We start from the raw sequence: 19160 nt of genomic DNA, 5'->3' as shown, positions 1-19160 counted from the left end.
CCGAAGTGCAAATGTCCTATCTGGCATAGCCTTGTAGTAAAGTGCTGTCTCATCACAATTGTAGATCTGGTTCAGTTCCAAGTTATTCTCCTTGATGTAATCCTGTAGTTGAGGGATGAATTCCACTGCTGCTGCTATATCTGCCGACTTTGCCTCTCCACAAATCTTGATCTGGTTGATGCCGTGCCGCTCCTTGAATCTCTGTAGCCATCCATGGGTAGGCTGCCAATCTTCTTTCTGGTATAGTTGCTGGTAGGTCTTCTCTGCCTTTGCAAGGACCATGGATCCTGAGATGGGAATGTTGTCTGCTCGAAGTCTCACAAACCAATCATAAACTTCCATGTCCACTGCTGGGTCTGCTGCTGTCTTGGCTTTCTTCCTCTGTAGTCCTGTCATTCTGTCTACCTGGTTGCAGAATTCTCTCAGTTGATCTTCATTCTTCAGCCAACCTCGAAGTGTAGACTCTGGAACTCCTATTTCTTTCATAATCTTGGTCCTTGCTTCCCCGTTCCGGATTCGCTGCACAATCTGTATCTTCTCTTGTACTGTGTAAGCATTCCTTTTGGTGCCTCTCTTCTCCATGGGTATAAATACGCTGTATGTTGAAAAAATATGAAAATCGCAGTCTGTCGCCACCGGATGGTCACTATCCCATTCACTCACGACAAAATTGATTCGGTCGACGAAATTCTGCCTACGAGCTGGTGTTACAAGACCTTTCAGTTATTCGGCGATATTAGAATAAAAGGGAATAGCTGACGTCACAGATTTCCAAGAAACTATTTCGTCTGAAAGCTTCTGGGGAGCGAGCTGTTTCTTAGAAATTTATATGGTTTCAACATTGACGCTATCGTTTGCAGCACTTCATGCCACTGTCACTGGTGTATGAGTGTATATGACTCATCCATCGGTCGATCAAGGATGACTTGTGGTTTTAATGAAAATAAAGTTTTGATACTTCTTGCCTACGCACTGAGAGCTATCCTATGACTGGCAGATTATGTACTTTACTGCAGTTGACAGCGCCATGAATTATTACATGCAGGCCGGGGTTTGATCACAATATGCGGCGTGAAAACCATACAAAAAGATTGAAGTGGATTTGGTTTTTGATTTTTGATCACATTAACCGGCTGATTACATTAAGCAGTGGTAATATTAAGCGGCGACCTCTGTAGAAATCCAAAAAAATGTGGGGCCTAAGACCCCATCGCGCCCAACTGATTATCGCGCTTTATCGATGCGTTTTATATCGATGTTTACCTGTATTTTGTATGTGTCGATTAGTGTTATTAATATCAGACCTTTGTATTTCTTCTGTCTACTTCATCTTTGGGTCTAGTATCATTTATGAATCTTTTATTTTTTCCATAAAAATGATAGAAACTATAAACATATTATTAAAATGCAATTTTAAGAGTATTGTCTTGAAAGTACTTACCATATGCAAACTATTTATATGTTTTTACGTTGCCGTAATCAGTATTGTGGTTAACTCAGTGATGTTTAGAACTGTTGCAGATGCTTAAAAAAATACATTCAAGAAATTTTCTTCACAGCACAGATCATTTAACATTTCTGGAAGAAACCTGTTCTAAACCCTTATTAAATGTCTTGGAAATTACCTTGATATGGATGAAATATGTCCTTGAAACTGAAACTTAAAGCATTTCAACAGGATGCAAGTTTGTTTTTTTATACAGTTAGTTGTAATCAGTAGTTTGGCTTGTAATAATACATTTTTAAAGGAAAAAACATCCATGTTGAAAAGCATTGTTAAGAAACATAGGTACTATGTGCAAGGAAATGTTTTTAATGAACTGTATTTAAAAAAAAAATTGTATATGATAACCCATTTTCAGAAGTACGCAAACACATCCTTTTCTCATCAGCTAACCCATATTAGACATATACAATGAAAAATATATTTTCATTTCATCTCAGTGGGATTAAAATTCATAGTAAATTGTGTATATTTTTAAGTTCATGTTTTCAAAGGAAAAAGAATATTAAAGTTCTTTTTTTTAACAAAAATGACATTTTTAATGTTGTTTTTATTGTTACCTAATGTTGGGAGAAAATCTTAGACTTCTCCTCTCCTTTCCTTTTTGACCTGTTACTCCAAAACTTAGTGACATTACTTCCTTGTTCTTTGAAAGTTAGTTTATGTTGTAATCAATGTTTAAGATTTTCTTTTAAAGACACTTCCTGCCTTTTGTTAGTAGGTGTAAACTTTTCAAGCTCCATACAAGGCTTCAGAGAAGAAATCTACATAAAACCTTAAACGTTATCACCACAGACAAAAGAGAAGCAGTCCACAAAAACTTTCTAAAGAATTAGTGATGCTCCTGTCTGTATGGATACTTGTGTGAATGTTGATGATTAAAAATTGTGTTACACTCAATCATCTGGCAATGTATGTTGAATAACATGACTATCGACATTTTAAATTTCTTCTGACAATTTAAAATGAAACTTAAGATTAGTTTTATATTTGAAAAACATTTTAAATGACAAAAGTGTGAAAGTTTTAATTTTTGTTGACATCTGAAAGCATTGCTTACTGTTTTAAGTTTTGGTCATTGTAGTGATGTCTTCTGAGATTTCAACGAGAATAAATTGTTAATGGAATATTTACACCACTCTCGCCTCGCTCTCTGATGACAGTAACAATAACTAAACTTATCGTTGCTAAATGATGACAGAGTAAGGGATAGTTGAAATTTCATTTATTTACAAATTCATGCTAAGAAATAATTAAAGTTGTAGTTTGAAAAATATTTATAAATTGTCTACATTTATAAAATTTGGTATAGTTACAATAAACTTATGTTAATTCAAGACAATAATACTTTTTCCACCAATATTGTTGCTAAGAATGTTTTTTTTCCTTCATCACAATTCATTGCTGGAGGGAGACTTGCACATTCTTCACATTTTAGCTGTTTTCCTGGAAGACTCTTAATTACTTTCAACATTTTAATGTTTCAGTGCTTTCCATGGGGTTTAGTTTTGTGCTTGTTACATGACTAGATCAATAAATATTGAGCTTTTCAAAGTTCTGAGTAGTGGAACTTGTCATACTTTTGTTGTTTAAAGTGTTTGAGCTGTTAGTTCTCTATGTATGTCAGTATTCTGCCTTTTGAGAAGAAAATTAATAAATGTATTTGTCATGTAACCAAATGCAGTTCAATTACACCATCAACATCAAATGAAGATGAAACATTAAGTGACATCACACCAAACTTTTCTTGTTTTTTATAGCAAGTAATCATTTTCATTATCAAAGTTATAAATGTACTTATTTCAAAATTATAAAGAACTAATTATTATTACTTAATCTACAGTTACAGGTAAGCGACAGGTAGTATTTACTTATACATTAATCAATCACATTAGTAATTAACGACTGCACCATTCTCAACCATGTTATATTACAAGGGGAAAAAGAAGAAACAGTAGTGACTGTTACTCCCAGCCAGTTGCTTCCCCTCTATCTAGGCAGCAGTTCAGGATTAGTGACAATGGCATATAGTCTTAGTAGTTTTGCCATAACAATGACAGGGCAAATGAGTTTGGTGCCAATGAGAAATTTAAGTTAAGGCTCTCAAGTCATGAAACACTTTTTTCCCCCCTCCCTCTAAGTCACCAAAACTAACAAATTTAAGGTCAAAAAACTTATAAGGCTACAACTGGGCAAAGCACATATAACCAATCATGTACTTTTTTGCTTAACCACAAACCAACATAATACCAATAATTAATCAAAAATAATAATTATTAGAATCAATAATTTTCAATTAGTTGACATCAGATTGGTCATCAAAGTTAACTCAAAGATTAACAGCCACAGTTGTTCTAGCTAAGTGCACAGGCACTTGTGTAGTCAGCTAAGTAAAGATCTCAAAAGATTCAATACCTAAGAAACCTGCTAATCTTTATAAAGCTAGTCTGAGTTTATCAGTTTTTATCAGAAAGGGACATACTTGTTAAGCTTTCTTCAAAATTTAAGATCATTTTGCAGCAAATGACTATTGTGGCTGAGGAACTATGATCTTATTTTGGTGATTTACTCGGTCAATCAAACAGTCATCACAGCAGGTTTACAGTCCCCGTAATATATTCCTAGAATATGGATAGAAGTGTGATGTTTTCAGTGTATTGACTCCCTGTAAGAGTACTCTGATGGGATCCATAAAATACCAGCAGATTCGACAAAAGATGTTTTGTGGCAACAAATCTAAATTCTCTAAACCTTGACTATTGTGGCTGAGGAACTATGATCTTATTTTGGTGATTTACTCGGTCAATCAAACAGTCATCACAGCAGGTTTACAGTCCCCATAATATATTCCTAGAATATGGATAGAAGTGTGATGTTTTCAGTGTATTGACTCCCTGTAAGAGTACTCTGATGGGATCCATAAAATACCAGCAGATTCGACAAAAGATGTTTTGTGGCAACAAATCTAAATTCTCTGAACCTTGACGGAGATGTAATAAGAAATAGACTGGATACAGCAGAAAACAATCTTTCTTCATTTAAAAAAAAATACAATCAAAATGATTGGAAACAGCACTTTTACTGGAAGAAAGGTCTGCTCTAAAAAACTAATGAATGTGTGTTGAAAAATGCCATATTAAGTTGTTGAAATTGAACATGTTTTGTTTTTGTCAAATTAATCACACTCCTGATATAACTGTTGTAACATTGTTCTTTTTTTGTTGGTGGGTTCTTTTAACTTACCTGGTGAAAGTAATTCAATGTCCAGCATATGTACTGATAACAAATTAGTTATTTCCTCCTTTACTGTTTCTACAAGTTTAAAATCATGGTAATTTGTAGACCACATTTACAAGTGACTGTACTGTAATCAAGGTAGCATATACTTTCTTACATAGTGTTATCTAGGTTTTGACCTTTTCATCAGAAAAAAGATCTTCATATTATGCTTTTTATATTAAAGTATATTAAAATAAGTGAAAAGTCATATTGCAGCACATGTTGTGTAACATTACCACTATAGCTAATTTGTACATTATAAAAATAAAGAAAACAAAAGAAGTATCTTATGTGCTTGATATATGTTCTATAAACTTGAATGAATCAGTGCTCTGAAAAAAATGGGTCCAGGTTTTGATTGGATGTGAAGAATTAGTCAGAAATAAGGAAAACTCAAAAATTGATTCAAAGTCAAATTACAGCAACAATGAATATGCCCTAAGTAGGATACATTTTCCAAGCTTTCCCTAATGACTGTTTCAGTAATTTTCAAAACGTAAAATGGTTGTCCTAAGACTTCTGTGTATTTGGTGGGTTCAAGTTCATAACACCACAAAGCAATTCGCTGGCAGTTCCACAATTCCCAGTGCACGACACAGTACACACAAATTGCTTTTTAGTAACAAACGAGTTCCTTTTCATAATCCGTGATTTCTTGAAATATCAAAATTACGAAATGTCATTCCTTTTCACATAAATTTTATACCAGCAGCAAGTGTACCTCTATTGGTAATTTGTAGGCTTAACTTTTTTCCCACATGAATGGTGGCAAAATGCATTCTTTACTTCTGACAGAATTACCATATCAACATATTATTATTATTACTACTTTGGATACAATCTCGTGTAATGTCTTTTTTTCTTTGGTGAGGTTCCTTCGGAAGTAGGCCACATTAACAAATGACACTTACTCACTAATTACTAGTAATAATACACTTTAACTTTTAAGATAAAAAGTACCAATTTGTACATATTAATTCAAAATGCACAATAACTTAATAACCAACAAACATCCAAATGCTTCACTAAAATCTAATACATACTGACTGATATGCTCTACCACTTAGGAACAACTCTCTAGCTTCTGAACTATTTTCTTAGTCGGTTTTTAAAGCTTTGCTGACCCAAAATTTAAACTATTTTCTCAAAAAATTTGATATCGTATCTTAAAAGTTTAAGCCTAATTAATGTCATCATTACGACTTATAGCTCCCTCTAGTAAACAGTTAAATAACATTAATGCATTCTTGTTATTGGAAGCCTCAATCGTCTCAATAAGGAATGATGTTTTTCAAATTATCATTACTCCTATTTGTAATGGCCCGGCATGGCCTAGCGCGTAAGGCGTGCGACTCGTAATCCGAGGGTCGCGGGTTCGCGCCCGCGTCGCGCTAAACATGCCTGCCCTCCCCCCCGTGGGGGTGTATAATGTGACGGTCAATCCCACTTTTCGTTGGTAAAAGAGTAGCCCAAGAGTTGGCGGTGGGTGGTGATGACTAGCTGCCTTCCCTCTAGTCTTACACTGCAAAATTAGGGACGGCTAGCACAGATAGCCCTCGAGTAGCTTTGTGCGAAATTTCCAAACAAACAAATCCTATTTGTAAAGTTTTATTTCTCACCCAAATATGTGTTTCAGTGAATGTTAGGAATATTGTTTCCATTTTCTTCTTACTTCCAACGATTACAATACTTTGTGTTACTCCTTTCTTACTTTGTCGAACTTCATGAAATGTGTGTGTGTTTTTCTTATATCAAAGCCACATAGGGATATCTTCTGAGCCTACCGAGGGGAATCGAACCGCTGATTTTAGCGTTGTAAATCCGTCAACTTACCGCTGTACTAGCGGAAAGCTTCTAGAAAGTTGGAGAAAGTATATCTTGGTCTAATACACCCAAGAAATTTATATATATATATATATATATATATATATAATTATATATATGAGATGTGTGCCTCTATCGCAATTTCACAAGGAGCGATAAAAATACTTCTCAGAATTAAGATTTGAGTCTACCATTCCTGTGTATAATGTATCTTATTTGCTCAAATATTACATATAAAGTTTTTCATTGTGAATAAAGTTATTTATTTATAAACTGACTTATATATATTATAATATGATGTAACAATTTAGTAAGTTGCAGACCATCATTCTCACAAAGAAGTCTGAAGTTCATGATATTTGAAATGTCTATCCATCTGACTCTAATGTATATGTGTGTGTGTATGTATATATATATATTGTAGTTTATGCCTCTTAGCCTACCTTGAATACCACTCTCTTTCAAAATTTTCTGTTTTCTGACGATATTATCGAATAAGTTGGAAGAAGAAAGACATGCTGTATTCGCTTACAAATGGTGACCTTTTTTGTTGCCATGTATTGTATCAGACAAATATTACTTCAAAATGTTCGGCTATGCCAGTGTTCTAAACCGATAGATATTTACGTCACATAATAACACACATATTTATATTAAAAACCGTTACTATTCGACGAGTCAGTGTTAACTTTATGGACTTATGACACTAAAATCTAGGATTCGATTCCTTGCGGTAGACAGAGCGCAAATATACTGTTATGTATTTAGTTTTGCGCTACAAACAATAATGAAAATAGGACATCTATCGGTTAAACTCCTAATAACAAAATTGTAAAAATAAGCAACAAGTATTTAAAATACAAACCAACGCAGTTTTTAAGGTGTGTCACATAAATCATTCGAAAAACTGTTTAGCATAATAGTATATTAAAATATGTTATTTTATACAATGTTCTTTTGATATGCACATCTAAATCAGGGCACTCGACGAAAATAATCCATTGATTCGTACACTGATCGAACTTGACACACTAATTACGTAATTTCCGGCTCTTGCCGACGTTCAGCGCAAGGATGAAAAATGGCTGAACTTAGGATAGAAGCACCTCTAGCTAAAACAGAAGATTATTTTGATTTTAGTGAGCTTCAGAGTTCTGAAGATTTCGAAAATTATAACAAAAACACTTTTTCAAGTCCAGAGACAGTTGATAATTCTTTTGCGGAAAACTTTAAAGATACGTTTTCTGACTCTCTTGAAGATCTAGTCAATACTTTCGACGACAAAATCACAAAATGCTTTTATAATTATGACGAAAAAGTTGAAAAGTATGCACCAGTTCAAGTAAGAACGCAGGAAGAAATTATGAATGAATGTCAGTGAGTATTTTTTTTATTATCACATTATAGTTGAGTTGAATTAGATACATTTGTTGGACATGTTAAAATAGGTAAAGAACTTTAAGAAGCGGAAAGCTGAAGTGGGACTGCAAATTGCACATTCAATACAGTTATATGGACAATGTCTTACCAGGTTTTCGAAAAAAAGGACAGTGTCTCACCCATATTATTTGTATATAGTCTACCTTTTTATATATTTTTTATTACTTTTTTGAAGACATCTTGAAAGTTTGTTTCCACTTTTAGGTTTATTTCTTTCAAAGTGAGAATCTAGTTAGGTAAGTAATTTGGTTCTGTTTCAATAAAACAATTGTTAAACACATTTTTCAGTCCAATAAAAGAGACTAAAAATTTTCAGAAACGTGTTTGAAAAATATAAAAGGCATAGGTATACAAAAACCCAACACATTTGTATGAACACAACACAAAGAATATGATGATTCACCTAAAGAAAAGCTTAGAGCAATTATCCACAGTTGAAACATTGTTCAAACAAAGTTCTTGAATATTTATAAATATTAGAGAAATTTTAGTGGTCGACTTAATTTGATTATTGCATTCAAATCTTATAATTTTTCACTGAGTATGCATCTTATGCTTTATCAAAATAACATGGAATTTTTGTGAAACTATGTATTTATGAATAGGAATGCAACATCAAGTGAAAGTCTGTGTGATCTTGGAGGTTAGACATTATCCACTGAGACATTATCTTGGATCTGTTCAACACAGTATATGTTTGTGGAGAAGAAAATTTTATATTTCTTAGTCCTAGCATAATGTAATTATTTATATATTTATTAATGCAAAACTTTCTTCTGACATGTATGCTATTTTAATTGTTTATTTTTTCATGTAAAATCAATTATTAAATCTTAGTATGAATACTTGTGTGGTATCTCTTAGTCAAACAAAACACTTGAGAATAATGAACCTTTGGTCCTTAACTTATGAAGTTACAAAGTATTTTTATTTTTCACTGGTACATCATCTTGCACTTAGATTTGTCAGATCCTGAGTCAGACTGATCTCAGTTCTGTGAGTAAAAATGTTTTGTAACATAGTTGGTTGCTTTTATAAACTAGACATATATTTTACTAAAATCTTGCCACATTTCATGTAAATATAAATAGTAGATGTGGAATTATAGTAAATATTCCTCTTCTAATATGGAATCAGTATTTAAGACGGTTCTGTTGTGTAGATGTCCTGAAGTGTAATTGTGAGTTTAGATTTTTTCAACAAATATTTTGCACTATACAATGAAGAAATTCTTTTACACCATGGATGTCATGGAATGAATTGATGCTATTACGAACATTAGCCTAAAGTGAGACGAGGTTTCATAAGCATTTATGTAGATTAATAAGGAACTTCTAGAAGTTGAGGCCAATTTGGGATCTACTAGGAACTGAATGAAGAAGCTTTGACATAATTCTCAAACTAAAGTGCCTGTGCTTTAATATTTTTGTAATGGGTTTGTATATTTTACTTGATCACTTAAATTTTCAAATTTCATTGACATAATCTCTAAAACCTTATAACTAAATATTAAATATTTGTCAGAAAAACTATGTTCTGTTATTTTTTCTGCAGTCGCTCTATCCATATAGATTTGATTTTGACTAATCTTGAAACTACCATATAAAATTAAAAAATAAATATAAATCACCTTCTTTTCTTTCTCAAATGATCACGTATTGTAACAAGAAACCATAAATGTTTATCATAAATAACGTAAAGCTCATAATAGTATACATCTGTTTGTTGTTGTTGTTGTCTTGACCTTTGAACCATCATGCTGCACAAGTTGTAAATCATTCAGTGAATGTGCTGCTTGTTGCCATATTATTAGGTTGAGGAATAATTCGTGAGCATTTTTAAATAATTTCATTCAAGCATTACATGCAAGACTATACAATACTTCAATGCATGAACACATTACACCCAAAACATTTATTATGATACTTTATTTCATGTAATACCTAGGTATATAGTATGCATTGTTTTAAACGAAATTGCAAGAAATTAAATGCAAAAAAGCAGATGGTGTCAAAATGCTCGATTTTGTCCACTTGACATTCCATTTAATGAGCTGAAAATGAAAGCAAAAATTAAAGACATGAAAATCAAACACACCATCTATTAGAGCAAAAAATTATCTACCAAATGACATGAAATATTTTTCGAAAGCGTTTCATTTATGAATATATTTTGTTAACTTGAAAAAACGCTCACGAATTATTCCTCAACCCAATAAATTATATATTGCACAAGCTACACACAAGCATACCTCTTAAAGAATTTTTTTCATTTACCTTCCTAATCTACCTGTAACTACTCCAATAAGCTTCTAATTTTTGTTTTAGTTGTTTTATAATAACAAGTAAAGAATATATAAACACTTATCTAGGTTTTTTTTTTCTTGCTGTTGTCTGTTAGTTAAACTTAAGCCTACTTTTCTGTGCTAATTACTACACTAATACTTCTTTACTTAATTACGTAATACACCTAAGAACACAAAATAATAGCATACAAAAAGCAAACAAATGTCCTATAACTGTCATAATTGTCCTGGCTTTTTGACTGTGATAAGAATGGTGTTGCTGGCTGTTCTTGAAGAAGATGCTGCTGATTTACAAAAGGAATTAGACCATTTAGTGAGTTAGGCAAATAGATGTAAAATGTGTTTTAATAAATAGTAAAATAAATTTATTATAATATATAATTAGCAACCAACACCTTTCATGAGATCCCATGGATGTCTTTGCATCAGGCACCTTATCCTGGCTTTTGGTTCATTCCACAGTACCAGTTCTGCTTATCAAAAGTGGCCCACTAGACACTCACATCTGTATGTCCAGGCTTCAGCTGAGCAAGCTGGACTCTTTGTCCATTTAAAGTTTGAAAATAGGTTGAGGTCATTTTAATACAATAAATGCAAGATAATGCATGTGGGTTATCATAATTTGAATTGTAAGTATAATTTAGATGAGAATAGCCTTAATAGTGTTATAAAGGAAAGAAAGCTTGCTGTAATAGTCAGTATAAAGCCATCCAGCTAGTATACTAGTGCTAGTGGTAGAACAAGTAGGATTTTAGGTTGTATTTGCAGGAATGTTGAATAAAAGTCTAAATAGGTTATAATTTCATTGTACAAGTCACTGATTAGGTCACATTTGGAATATTGCTTTCAGTCTTGGGTTCCATACCTAAGGAAAGACATTGAATTATTGGAAAGGATTACTATAATATTTGACAATTTTAATATTTAACAGTAAGAATAGTAGGAATGGTGGGGGACACAAGCATAAATTTTGGCAGCATAAGAGTCATCTTCAGCTATGACAGTTTCATTTTTCTAATAGTGTGGCTGGCCTTTGGAGTGAGTTGCTTTTGGTTGTTATAAAGATAGAAAATTTAAGTGAGTTTAAGAAGTTTGATAAGAATATGACTGATAAGCACTAGCTTTAAGATTTATTTATTTTTTAAATTATCTTAATTTAGTTTATAGGATGGACCAGTAGGGCTCATGTTGTTCCCAAATGTTATGTTTAAAAATTTAGTTAATCTTGTCGGTGTGTTCACGAGAAAAAATTTGAAACTGAGTGATGAAATAGTCTGTGCTATGTATTGAAAACAATGCAATATAATGTTTGATAGATTACAATAAAAATTATAAATAATGTACTATAAAATGTGAGAACTACTGAAATTTGTGGAAAAGAGGGTGTGACAGACAGACAGACAGACATAATCGGATTTTGTTTTCTTGTTTATGGGTCTATAAACAAATAAAATTTAAGTTTATGAAAATTATACTTTGCTTGAGTAATATCTGTATTATAATACATAATTTATTTTGAATTCTGTTCTTGGAGATATGGTCAATAATTAGGAGAAGTGAGAAGACAGATAAATATCACAATTCATATCCTAAGGGGAGATTAAATATTCTTTAAAGTATTACCCTATAAGATTAAGAACTTAAAATTAATATCAAAATTTGATTTAATAACTACATTTTAATACCAACTTTATTTGTATAAATTTATATTAAAAAAGTTTAAATATTGAATGTAACTGTAAAATATGATATGTTGTTTGAACTAGGGTTAATGGGATTTATTTGTATTGCCATCAGTTTTGAAACTTAGATTCTTTTTTTTTTTTAAATACAATGTCAAAAAGGTACAACTGCCTGAATTTAAACTGTATAGTGAAGTATATAGTTAAAACTTGAAAGACAGAAGATGCAAGACCATACTGATGAGCTATAGCACTAGAGTAAAGGAAACTATGAACTATGTTGTGTTATTCAATATTCCTTATTTATTTTGAAATTAGTTTTCATTGGATCTCTCATATAGCCAGTCTAAGGATAATGATTCCAAATCAAAAATTATCATTAAATATCCTTGGAGTTAGGATCAAGCCAGAGTTGTAAATATTCAAGATTAAAAAATTGAAATAAAACTGGTCTGGACTACATACTGTTTATTGTCAGTATTGAAGGAAATAAAGTATGTCTGTCGGCTGCTAACCTTAATCTTTAACAAATCCGTTAAAATATCGTAATTCATTACCAAATCTGCTTCACCATATCATTATGGGTTATAAATATTTGGTTGCTGGGTAAGTTGAAAACTGTGGATTATAAAAATTGTTTAAAGGACATCACAGTTTGGGGTAACAGCAATATAGCATAATTGTATGAGATGTTGAAATAATGTAAATATTCTTTGATTGTGGTTATAGTTAAATAACAAACACTATTCAAATGAATTATTTAACAAAAAACATCTGAACATTTATTTTGTAACTAGGTTGAATTTTAATCCTAAAAGTTTAAACATTTAGGTGTAATGGTTGTTTGATTTAGTTTTTCATTTTGTATATATCTGTAATTTCAAGTTTTATATTTAAATATATTATATATATGTTTTGCTGTTGCTTCCCTGGCACTGACACACGTATCTATAAATTATACAGATCCTTTAAGTTCTTGATGCTAAAATATATACATGTAATTAAGGGAAGTGAGGATAAGAGTAATTTCCTGATGTACTAATATGGTTATTTTGGTAAATGGCTCATGGCTATACATGTAGCCGTAGTGTACATGTAAAGTGGTAGAAGCAGGAACCTCCCACTGGGACTTGTAATGATATAAAGTTGTGTTTTTCTTCTTTGTTAAACACACATGATTGATATCCTCTCTTACCAGAAACAATGATGCATCAAACTTGTTCCTTTTGAGGTGAAATTAGAGATGCCATAAATCATGATATGCATTAAGAAATTTTTGATGTGTTAAAATAGCTTCAGAATAAAAATCCTGATTATTTTGTTAAATTTTTTTGACGTAAATGAAGGTCTTGCTTAAAAAGTTACACAAAAAGAAACTATTAAACCAAATGTCATGCTGTAGTCTTGAGTCACAAATTTTGAACTTTTTAAATGTTCAGTTTTTCAACAACTTGTTATTATAAAGATTAACAATAGTAGAAACTTGTAGAAAAGTATAAATAGGTAATGAATAATTACTTTTTTTTGTTGCAGTATTTAAGACCAAGAAATTATAAAATTATTTTATACTCATAATATATTACACGTGTAATGAATTTGTAGACTTTGGAGAGAGCATGGTTCATTTTTTTTTCTTACTTTGAAACATAAAACGTGGGAAAAAGTATAATTGTTGTTCAATAGTGAACTGATATTTGGACTAAGTGTCTAAATATTTCTGTGTGATTTATAGGAATAGACACAGTTTAGTACATGTGAAACTAATTAGATTTTCAGTGTTATAAAAAGACATTTCTATGAGGTAAAGCTTTTGTCCTCTACAGACTTATTTACATGTGTTGTACTTGCTTTATCCTTGAAGTGTTGAAAAAAAAATTCTGACACAGTACAATTTTCTCTCTCTTCACAATGTTAACTTTTCATGTTTAGTGCTGCCTTCAATTTGTAGACATTTTTTAATGCATGACATGAACCTTTAACCCCCTTTTTTTTGTTGTTGTTGTTAGAATCTAAAGTTCCAACATGTCTTTTACGTAAATCACCAAGCAGTACCTCTCCACCAATAAGAGAGCACTACTCTCATGACAGATGTGACACCCTCTATGTACTACCACCGAACTATCACTTCTTTTTGGCACTACTCGAGTGCAGACATTTTTCTTTATAACAGCTATTACCCTAGAAGTGCTTTCACTTTAACTTTGTTCAGATTAACTTTGCTCAACTTCAGTTTTGTTTGAGAGCGTTAGGTTTAACCATGTGTGCCATACATTTTTTCTGGTTTCATATCACACATGAATTTTGAAGCTGCTGTTACCACTTCAGGTGCATATCATTTGTCTATTTTTGGACTTTCAGCTACAGGGGAGGATGACTTGTCTGGAAATATTGTGGCCTTTATTTGTGGAAAGATGAAGCACTATATAGAATGCTTGTTATCTCCTTTTAATGCCCTTATTCTTTATATACTTTCTGAAACTTTTACAGGTGTATGATGACGATAATTTTGACCTTCTTTACCCATCTCCAGAGTTCACCATATTCTTCCACACCATCATGAGGGCTCTGTTCAGCCTTTGTTGAAGTTCTCAGAACTTATATCTCAGGTGTGTGTTGCATTATTTCTTGCTGTTTTTTTTCTTTCCATTTGTTTTTGTTTGGGCTTATGTTGTGCTTTTGCAATCTCATTAAGTGGTGGAACTAATATGCCTATCTTTTGTGGGTTTCAGGTCAGTCAACCTTTGGAACTATTATGTGGTCTCCTACATTCTGGACTACCAGTTATGAGTTCAGTTTTCCCTACTTGGGAGGAGGGTCTCAAAAAGTCCCTGTTCATCCTACTTCTGCCCCATTTTATTACCATTGCCCTTGCTCTTCTTGTGTGAGGTTTGGTGCAGGAACCAAATGGGATTTTTCCTCTGCTGGCTGGGTGTTGTCTTCAGCTATGCCCTGTTTTTATGAAATTTCAAGTTTGACACTATTACTGTGTTCTTGTTGTCTTGGGTGGCTTCTGCCCAACAAGGCTCTGCCCTTCTTTACGAGAGAGACTGTATTCTCGGGGTGTAGTTCCAAGTTCCATCTCCTGACCTTCCATCGCTGACCCTGTCTGTTACAGTTTTCTGCTGTCTGCCATTTTCACTGCAATACATTGCAATTCTTGTCTGTCTACTTCAACTGGTGTCATACCTGCTCCAAGTGGGTTTTACTGCTGTCACTTTGCCCATCTTGGAATGGTGTACCTTTTAGGGCCCTGTTTTTTTTGTCTTGCTTCTGTAGCATCTGTTTTTGTCGACTATTTGCCCCCACTGCTTGGTATATTCATACTTTGAGGACTACGCTTCTACAGGTACATGGAATGTTGGCTTCTTCTTGCCATTTTCAAATGGAAATCAGCCAGTCTTACTCATCAGCTCCTTCTTCAAGACATGCTGGTGGGATGGTTGATCACTTTAGAGAGGTCCTTCCTTTATGCTCTCCAGTACATTGTAAATCTGTGTGTTTTATTCAACACCCTTCTAGGTTGGGCTCTATCTTCTCTCAGTTTCCATTCTATGGGATGGCTGTTTTGACTGCTCTGTTTGCTTCTTTACTTCCTATTGGTGAGGTTCTAAAGCTTTTGAGGTGGTGGTTGACTCTGAAACCTGTCATACTGTATCAGAAGTTATAATTTTCATAATGCATTTTTGATAAGTACCTCCTTCTGCTCACATTTCCCACCTTTCTTCCATATTATCTTCTGCTGCTCGCATCTTCAATGTGATAGTTCAGTGGTGGCACGTAGAAGGTGTCATGTTATAGTAGTGCTTTCCTATTGGTTGAGATATGTTAGAACTTTGTATTCCGACAAAGTGTTGCATTCAAAAGAGTTCACAAACAAAGAGCAGTACAAAATGAGAAAAGTTAATCTTGTTAGGGATGTAAGTATCTATTAAAACTACATTTCTGTTTATGAAAATTATAACATTTGTACCTTTTATGTACTTAGTATTTACAGTTTACCTTGTTCAGTGGTTCATTGGAAGTGTGATTGTTGATTGTCACAGCATCCTGAACTTCTTCAAATGTGGAATCTGGTCTTGTGAGTCTATGTTGCTTTTTCTGTTTGGGTCCTAGAAACCACATGACTTGTACTTTGTATGTAGATCATTTCACCAATCTGTAGTAATGATAGTATATGTAAAATTGGTGGTGATCACCCTTCATTTTCTTCTTTGTTAATATTTGACAAAGTAGGTTTATATTTTTTCTTTGTACAGATGTTGTTTTTGAGGGAAATCATCTCTCATGAACTTTCAATTTTTATACTCAGGGAAGCAGAATGTCAAAGATTTTCAGAGCCAAGACACCAAACCTTTGGAAACTTTCTTGAATATGGTGGTGCAGTGATTTACAATGAGCAACTAAACATGGTTGGAACATAAAAGTATGCACATATTTATATGTTGGTATGTTGAACCACCACAACCTCCAGAGCACAGATGTTTGATTTGCAGCTCTTTTGCTTGACGCTATTTCATACAGGTGGAAGATGTACACCTTATTTTGTATTAAATAAACTTCCCTTCAACTGATATTTGAAGTATGTATCATATATTCCACATAAACATTAATAGATAGATAAATTATGCTTTGGTTTACCCTACCACACATGAAAGATGGAAAGCCAATTCCGTCTTGTTTAAAATAGCTTTTCTACACTAGAAAACAGTGGTAGTACCAACATAGGTGTTACAATTACACTGTAAAGGAATGTTATGTATATATGACTCATTATTTATTCTGTTTTATAAATTTATTAAATTTGTCTAAAGTGTTACCTGGCTTTAAAAGGGGTATGTAATTTTGAGACTGACTCGAGAAAAGCTCTCCAAAGTAAAGTCCATAGGAATGAGGAGTAGGAATAAAAAGTTAAGTCAAAAGGCTTTGCAATTTAAACAAAATGATTAGTAATATGATGTGCTATAATGTGATATTTTATGAATGACAGGCATTCTGCTCATTTTCACCTCTTGCACTACAGGTTGATTAGCTTTGATGTAAACCAAATTTTTTTTTAAATAAACTGGCATGATATTTGAGGAGAACCTTCAGACAGTTTTGCACTGATAGTAGAAATAAGAAATATGTGGACTAGTTTTCATATTTACAAACTTAAGAAGATGACTTTGAAACAGTTATTTCAAAGACTTTAATAATTTGAGTAAATAATTACAATGCATCAATAAACACAGAAATTTCTGTATTACTCACAAAAATTGCAACTGTTTAACATTAAATCACTTGTAAGCTATGTATTATTTATTAATGTCTTCCAACAGGTACAGGGAATTTCGGTAGGAAATAACTTCAGCCCAGAAATGAAACATTTGTTTTTTTTACTGTAATTTGTATTAAAAACCTTATTAAGAAAGACTTGTAAAAAAGTTCACATTATTTACTTGCAGATACATAGTTGATACTCTTATACCAGAATGAGGTTTTCTAGATACAGCAAGGAAATTTATCCACAGGAACTCATCAAGAAAACCACATTGTCACTAACAACAGAGCACAATATTTGTATTCAGATATTAGCATCATTAATACGATACCCAAGTTTAAAGTTTTATGTCAGATGTATTATTTTAACATTGAAATTCCAGAGCTTCCATTTTCAACTACAAATGTTCCAAGCAAGAAATGTTACAATGTCTACTACTTTCATATTATTAGCTAATATGATTTTTTTTTCTTTCTTTTTTTTTATGATACAAGGTTTTGCTGACAAGACTCATTAACTTTCATTTTTCACAAATGAGGTTCCTCACTAAACATTATAAGCATGAAATTATTTAATTATGTGGAAAGTTCAACAATATTTTTGCTACTGGTTATTAGTTTAGAAGTTTCAAAGTACCATGACTACTTCAAAACTTTCATGTCTACATTTTAGTTCCTTTGAATATTGTTTAGGATAATAGTGAACCTCTTTTAGTTTGTTAACAATCACTGATTTTATCTCCTGTCATGTAAAGTTAATACATGCTATATAACAGTTCTGTGCATAGTATGATATTACACCTTTACTTAAATTAATTTTTGTTAATTATTTTCTTCTCCATAATAATGATGTTGTAACTGTCATTTTTAAGTCTTATTAATTTCATTGAACTTTCCAGAAGCTTATGTTTTGTCTCTTACAAAAGATCTTATGCTTCTTGTTACTTCCTATAGCCAGTTCTAAGTTTTAAGTATCCTAGGTGAGTTAGAGTAATAGTGTTAGATTAGACACACCACAAAATAAGCTTTCTATGAATTACATCTAACATTGTTATATTTTTGTAGGTGATTCAGGTATTCTTTTTGATATATTATTTTGTATCTTAATAATTTTGTTGCTGTACTATTGGAAAATTACTACTACTAACTCAGTACAGTTTAAACTGTAACATAATCATTATAAAATGATAGAAACACTATAACCTGATCATTTTTCAAAGGTGGACCTTTATTTTTCAGGAATAAACCAGTCATAGGCTTATTATTATTATTTTGTGTTAAGACTTCTTGAATATGGTGTTTTTCTGACATTGTGGAACATCATTAAATGTGACAAGAGTATCATTTATCTTTGATGTTAGACACCAAGAGTGATTTAACCCTGTCATGAAGGGTCATTGGTTAAAGGTCATGTCATTGCATTTGTTGACTTGCATTCAAAATTTTATTAAACCACCATTTTTTCAATTAGTGTCCTTAACTTTGGTATCAAACTGTAGATTTTAAATCAAATTTTAGTATTATACATTATCTAATTTCTTAACTTAAAAGTAAATATTAAAAAACTTAAACATTTATTTTTGTGTGTTACGTGGGATGTTGAATGCATCGTTGGTTCAAATTAGATGAATATGATGTCATAATACAAAGTCTGCAGTTTTGTATGAATTAGGAACTCAAATTACCAATATGTAAAAGTTAGAATATAAAATAAAAACCTCCTATTTTATTTGTATGCTGAATTATGGTTAATGTACTTAATCAAACAGAGTGCTTCACTCACCTCCTATTTTATCTGTATGCTGAATTATGATTAATGTACTTAATCAAACAGAGTGCTCCACTCACCTCCTCCTATTTTATCTGT

General features: G+C 32.3%; 1 protein-coding gene and 1 long non-coding RNA gene across 2 annotated transcripts in view; one reads left to right on the top strand and one right to left on the bottom strand.

Moving 5' to 3' along the window:
* Positions 1–2769: 2769 nt before the first annotated feature.
* Positions 2770–5985, bottom strand: LOC143229160 (uncharacterized). The gene is made up of 2 exons (XR_013015701.1): positions 5827–5985; positions 2770–3139 (listed from the first exon to the last, which is right to left on the bottom strand). It is a non-coding gene; the product is annotated as an uncharacterized LOC143229160 (long non-coding RNA).
* A 1643-nt stretch (positions 5986–7628) lies between these two features.
* Positions 7629–19160, top strand: part of LOC143229139 (fasciculation and elongation protein zeta-2-like) — a 28378-nt gene continuing 16846 nt past the window's right edge. Inside the window, exon 1 of the mRNA XM_076461023.1 lies at positions 7629–7984. Coding sequence (XP_076317138.1) covers positions 7689–7984 — 296 coding nt within the window. The 5' untranslated portion in view covers positions 7629–7688. The remainder of the gene's footprint in view (positions 7985–19160) is intronic.

The sequence above is a fragment of the Tachypleus tridentatus genome, chromosome 1, assembly GCF_004210375.1.
Source record: "Tachypleus tridentatus isolate NWPU-2018 chromosome 1, ASM421037v1, whole genome shotgun sequence".
In the NCBI taxonomy this organism is placed as follows: Eukaryota; Metazoa; Arthropoda; class Merostomata; order Xiphosura; family Limulidae; genus Tachypleus; species Tachypleus tridentatus.
The sequence above is the reverse complement of the archived record's forward strand: the minus strand, read 5'-3'. Positions and strand labels throughout refer to the sequence as shown.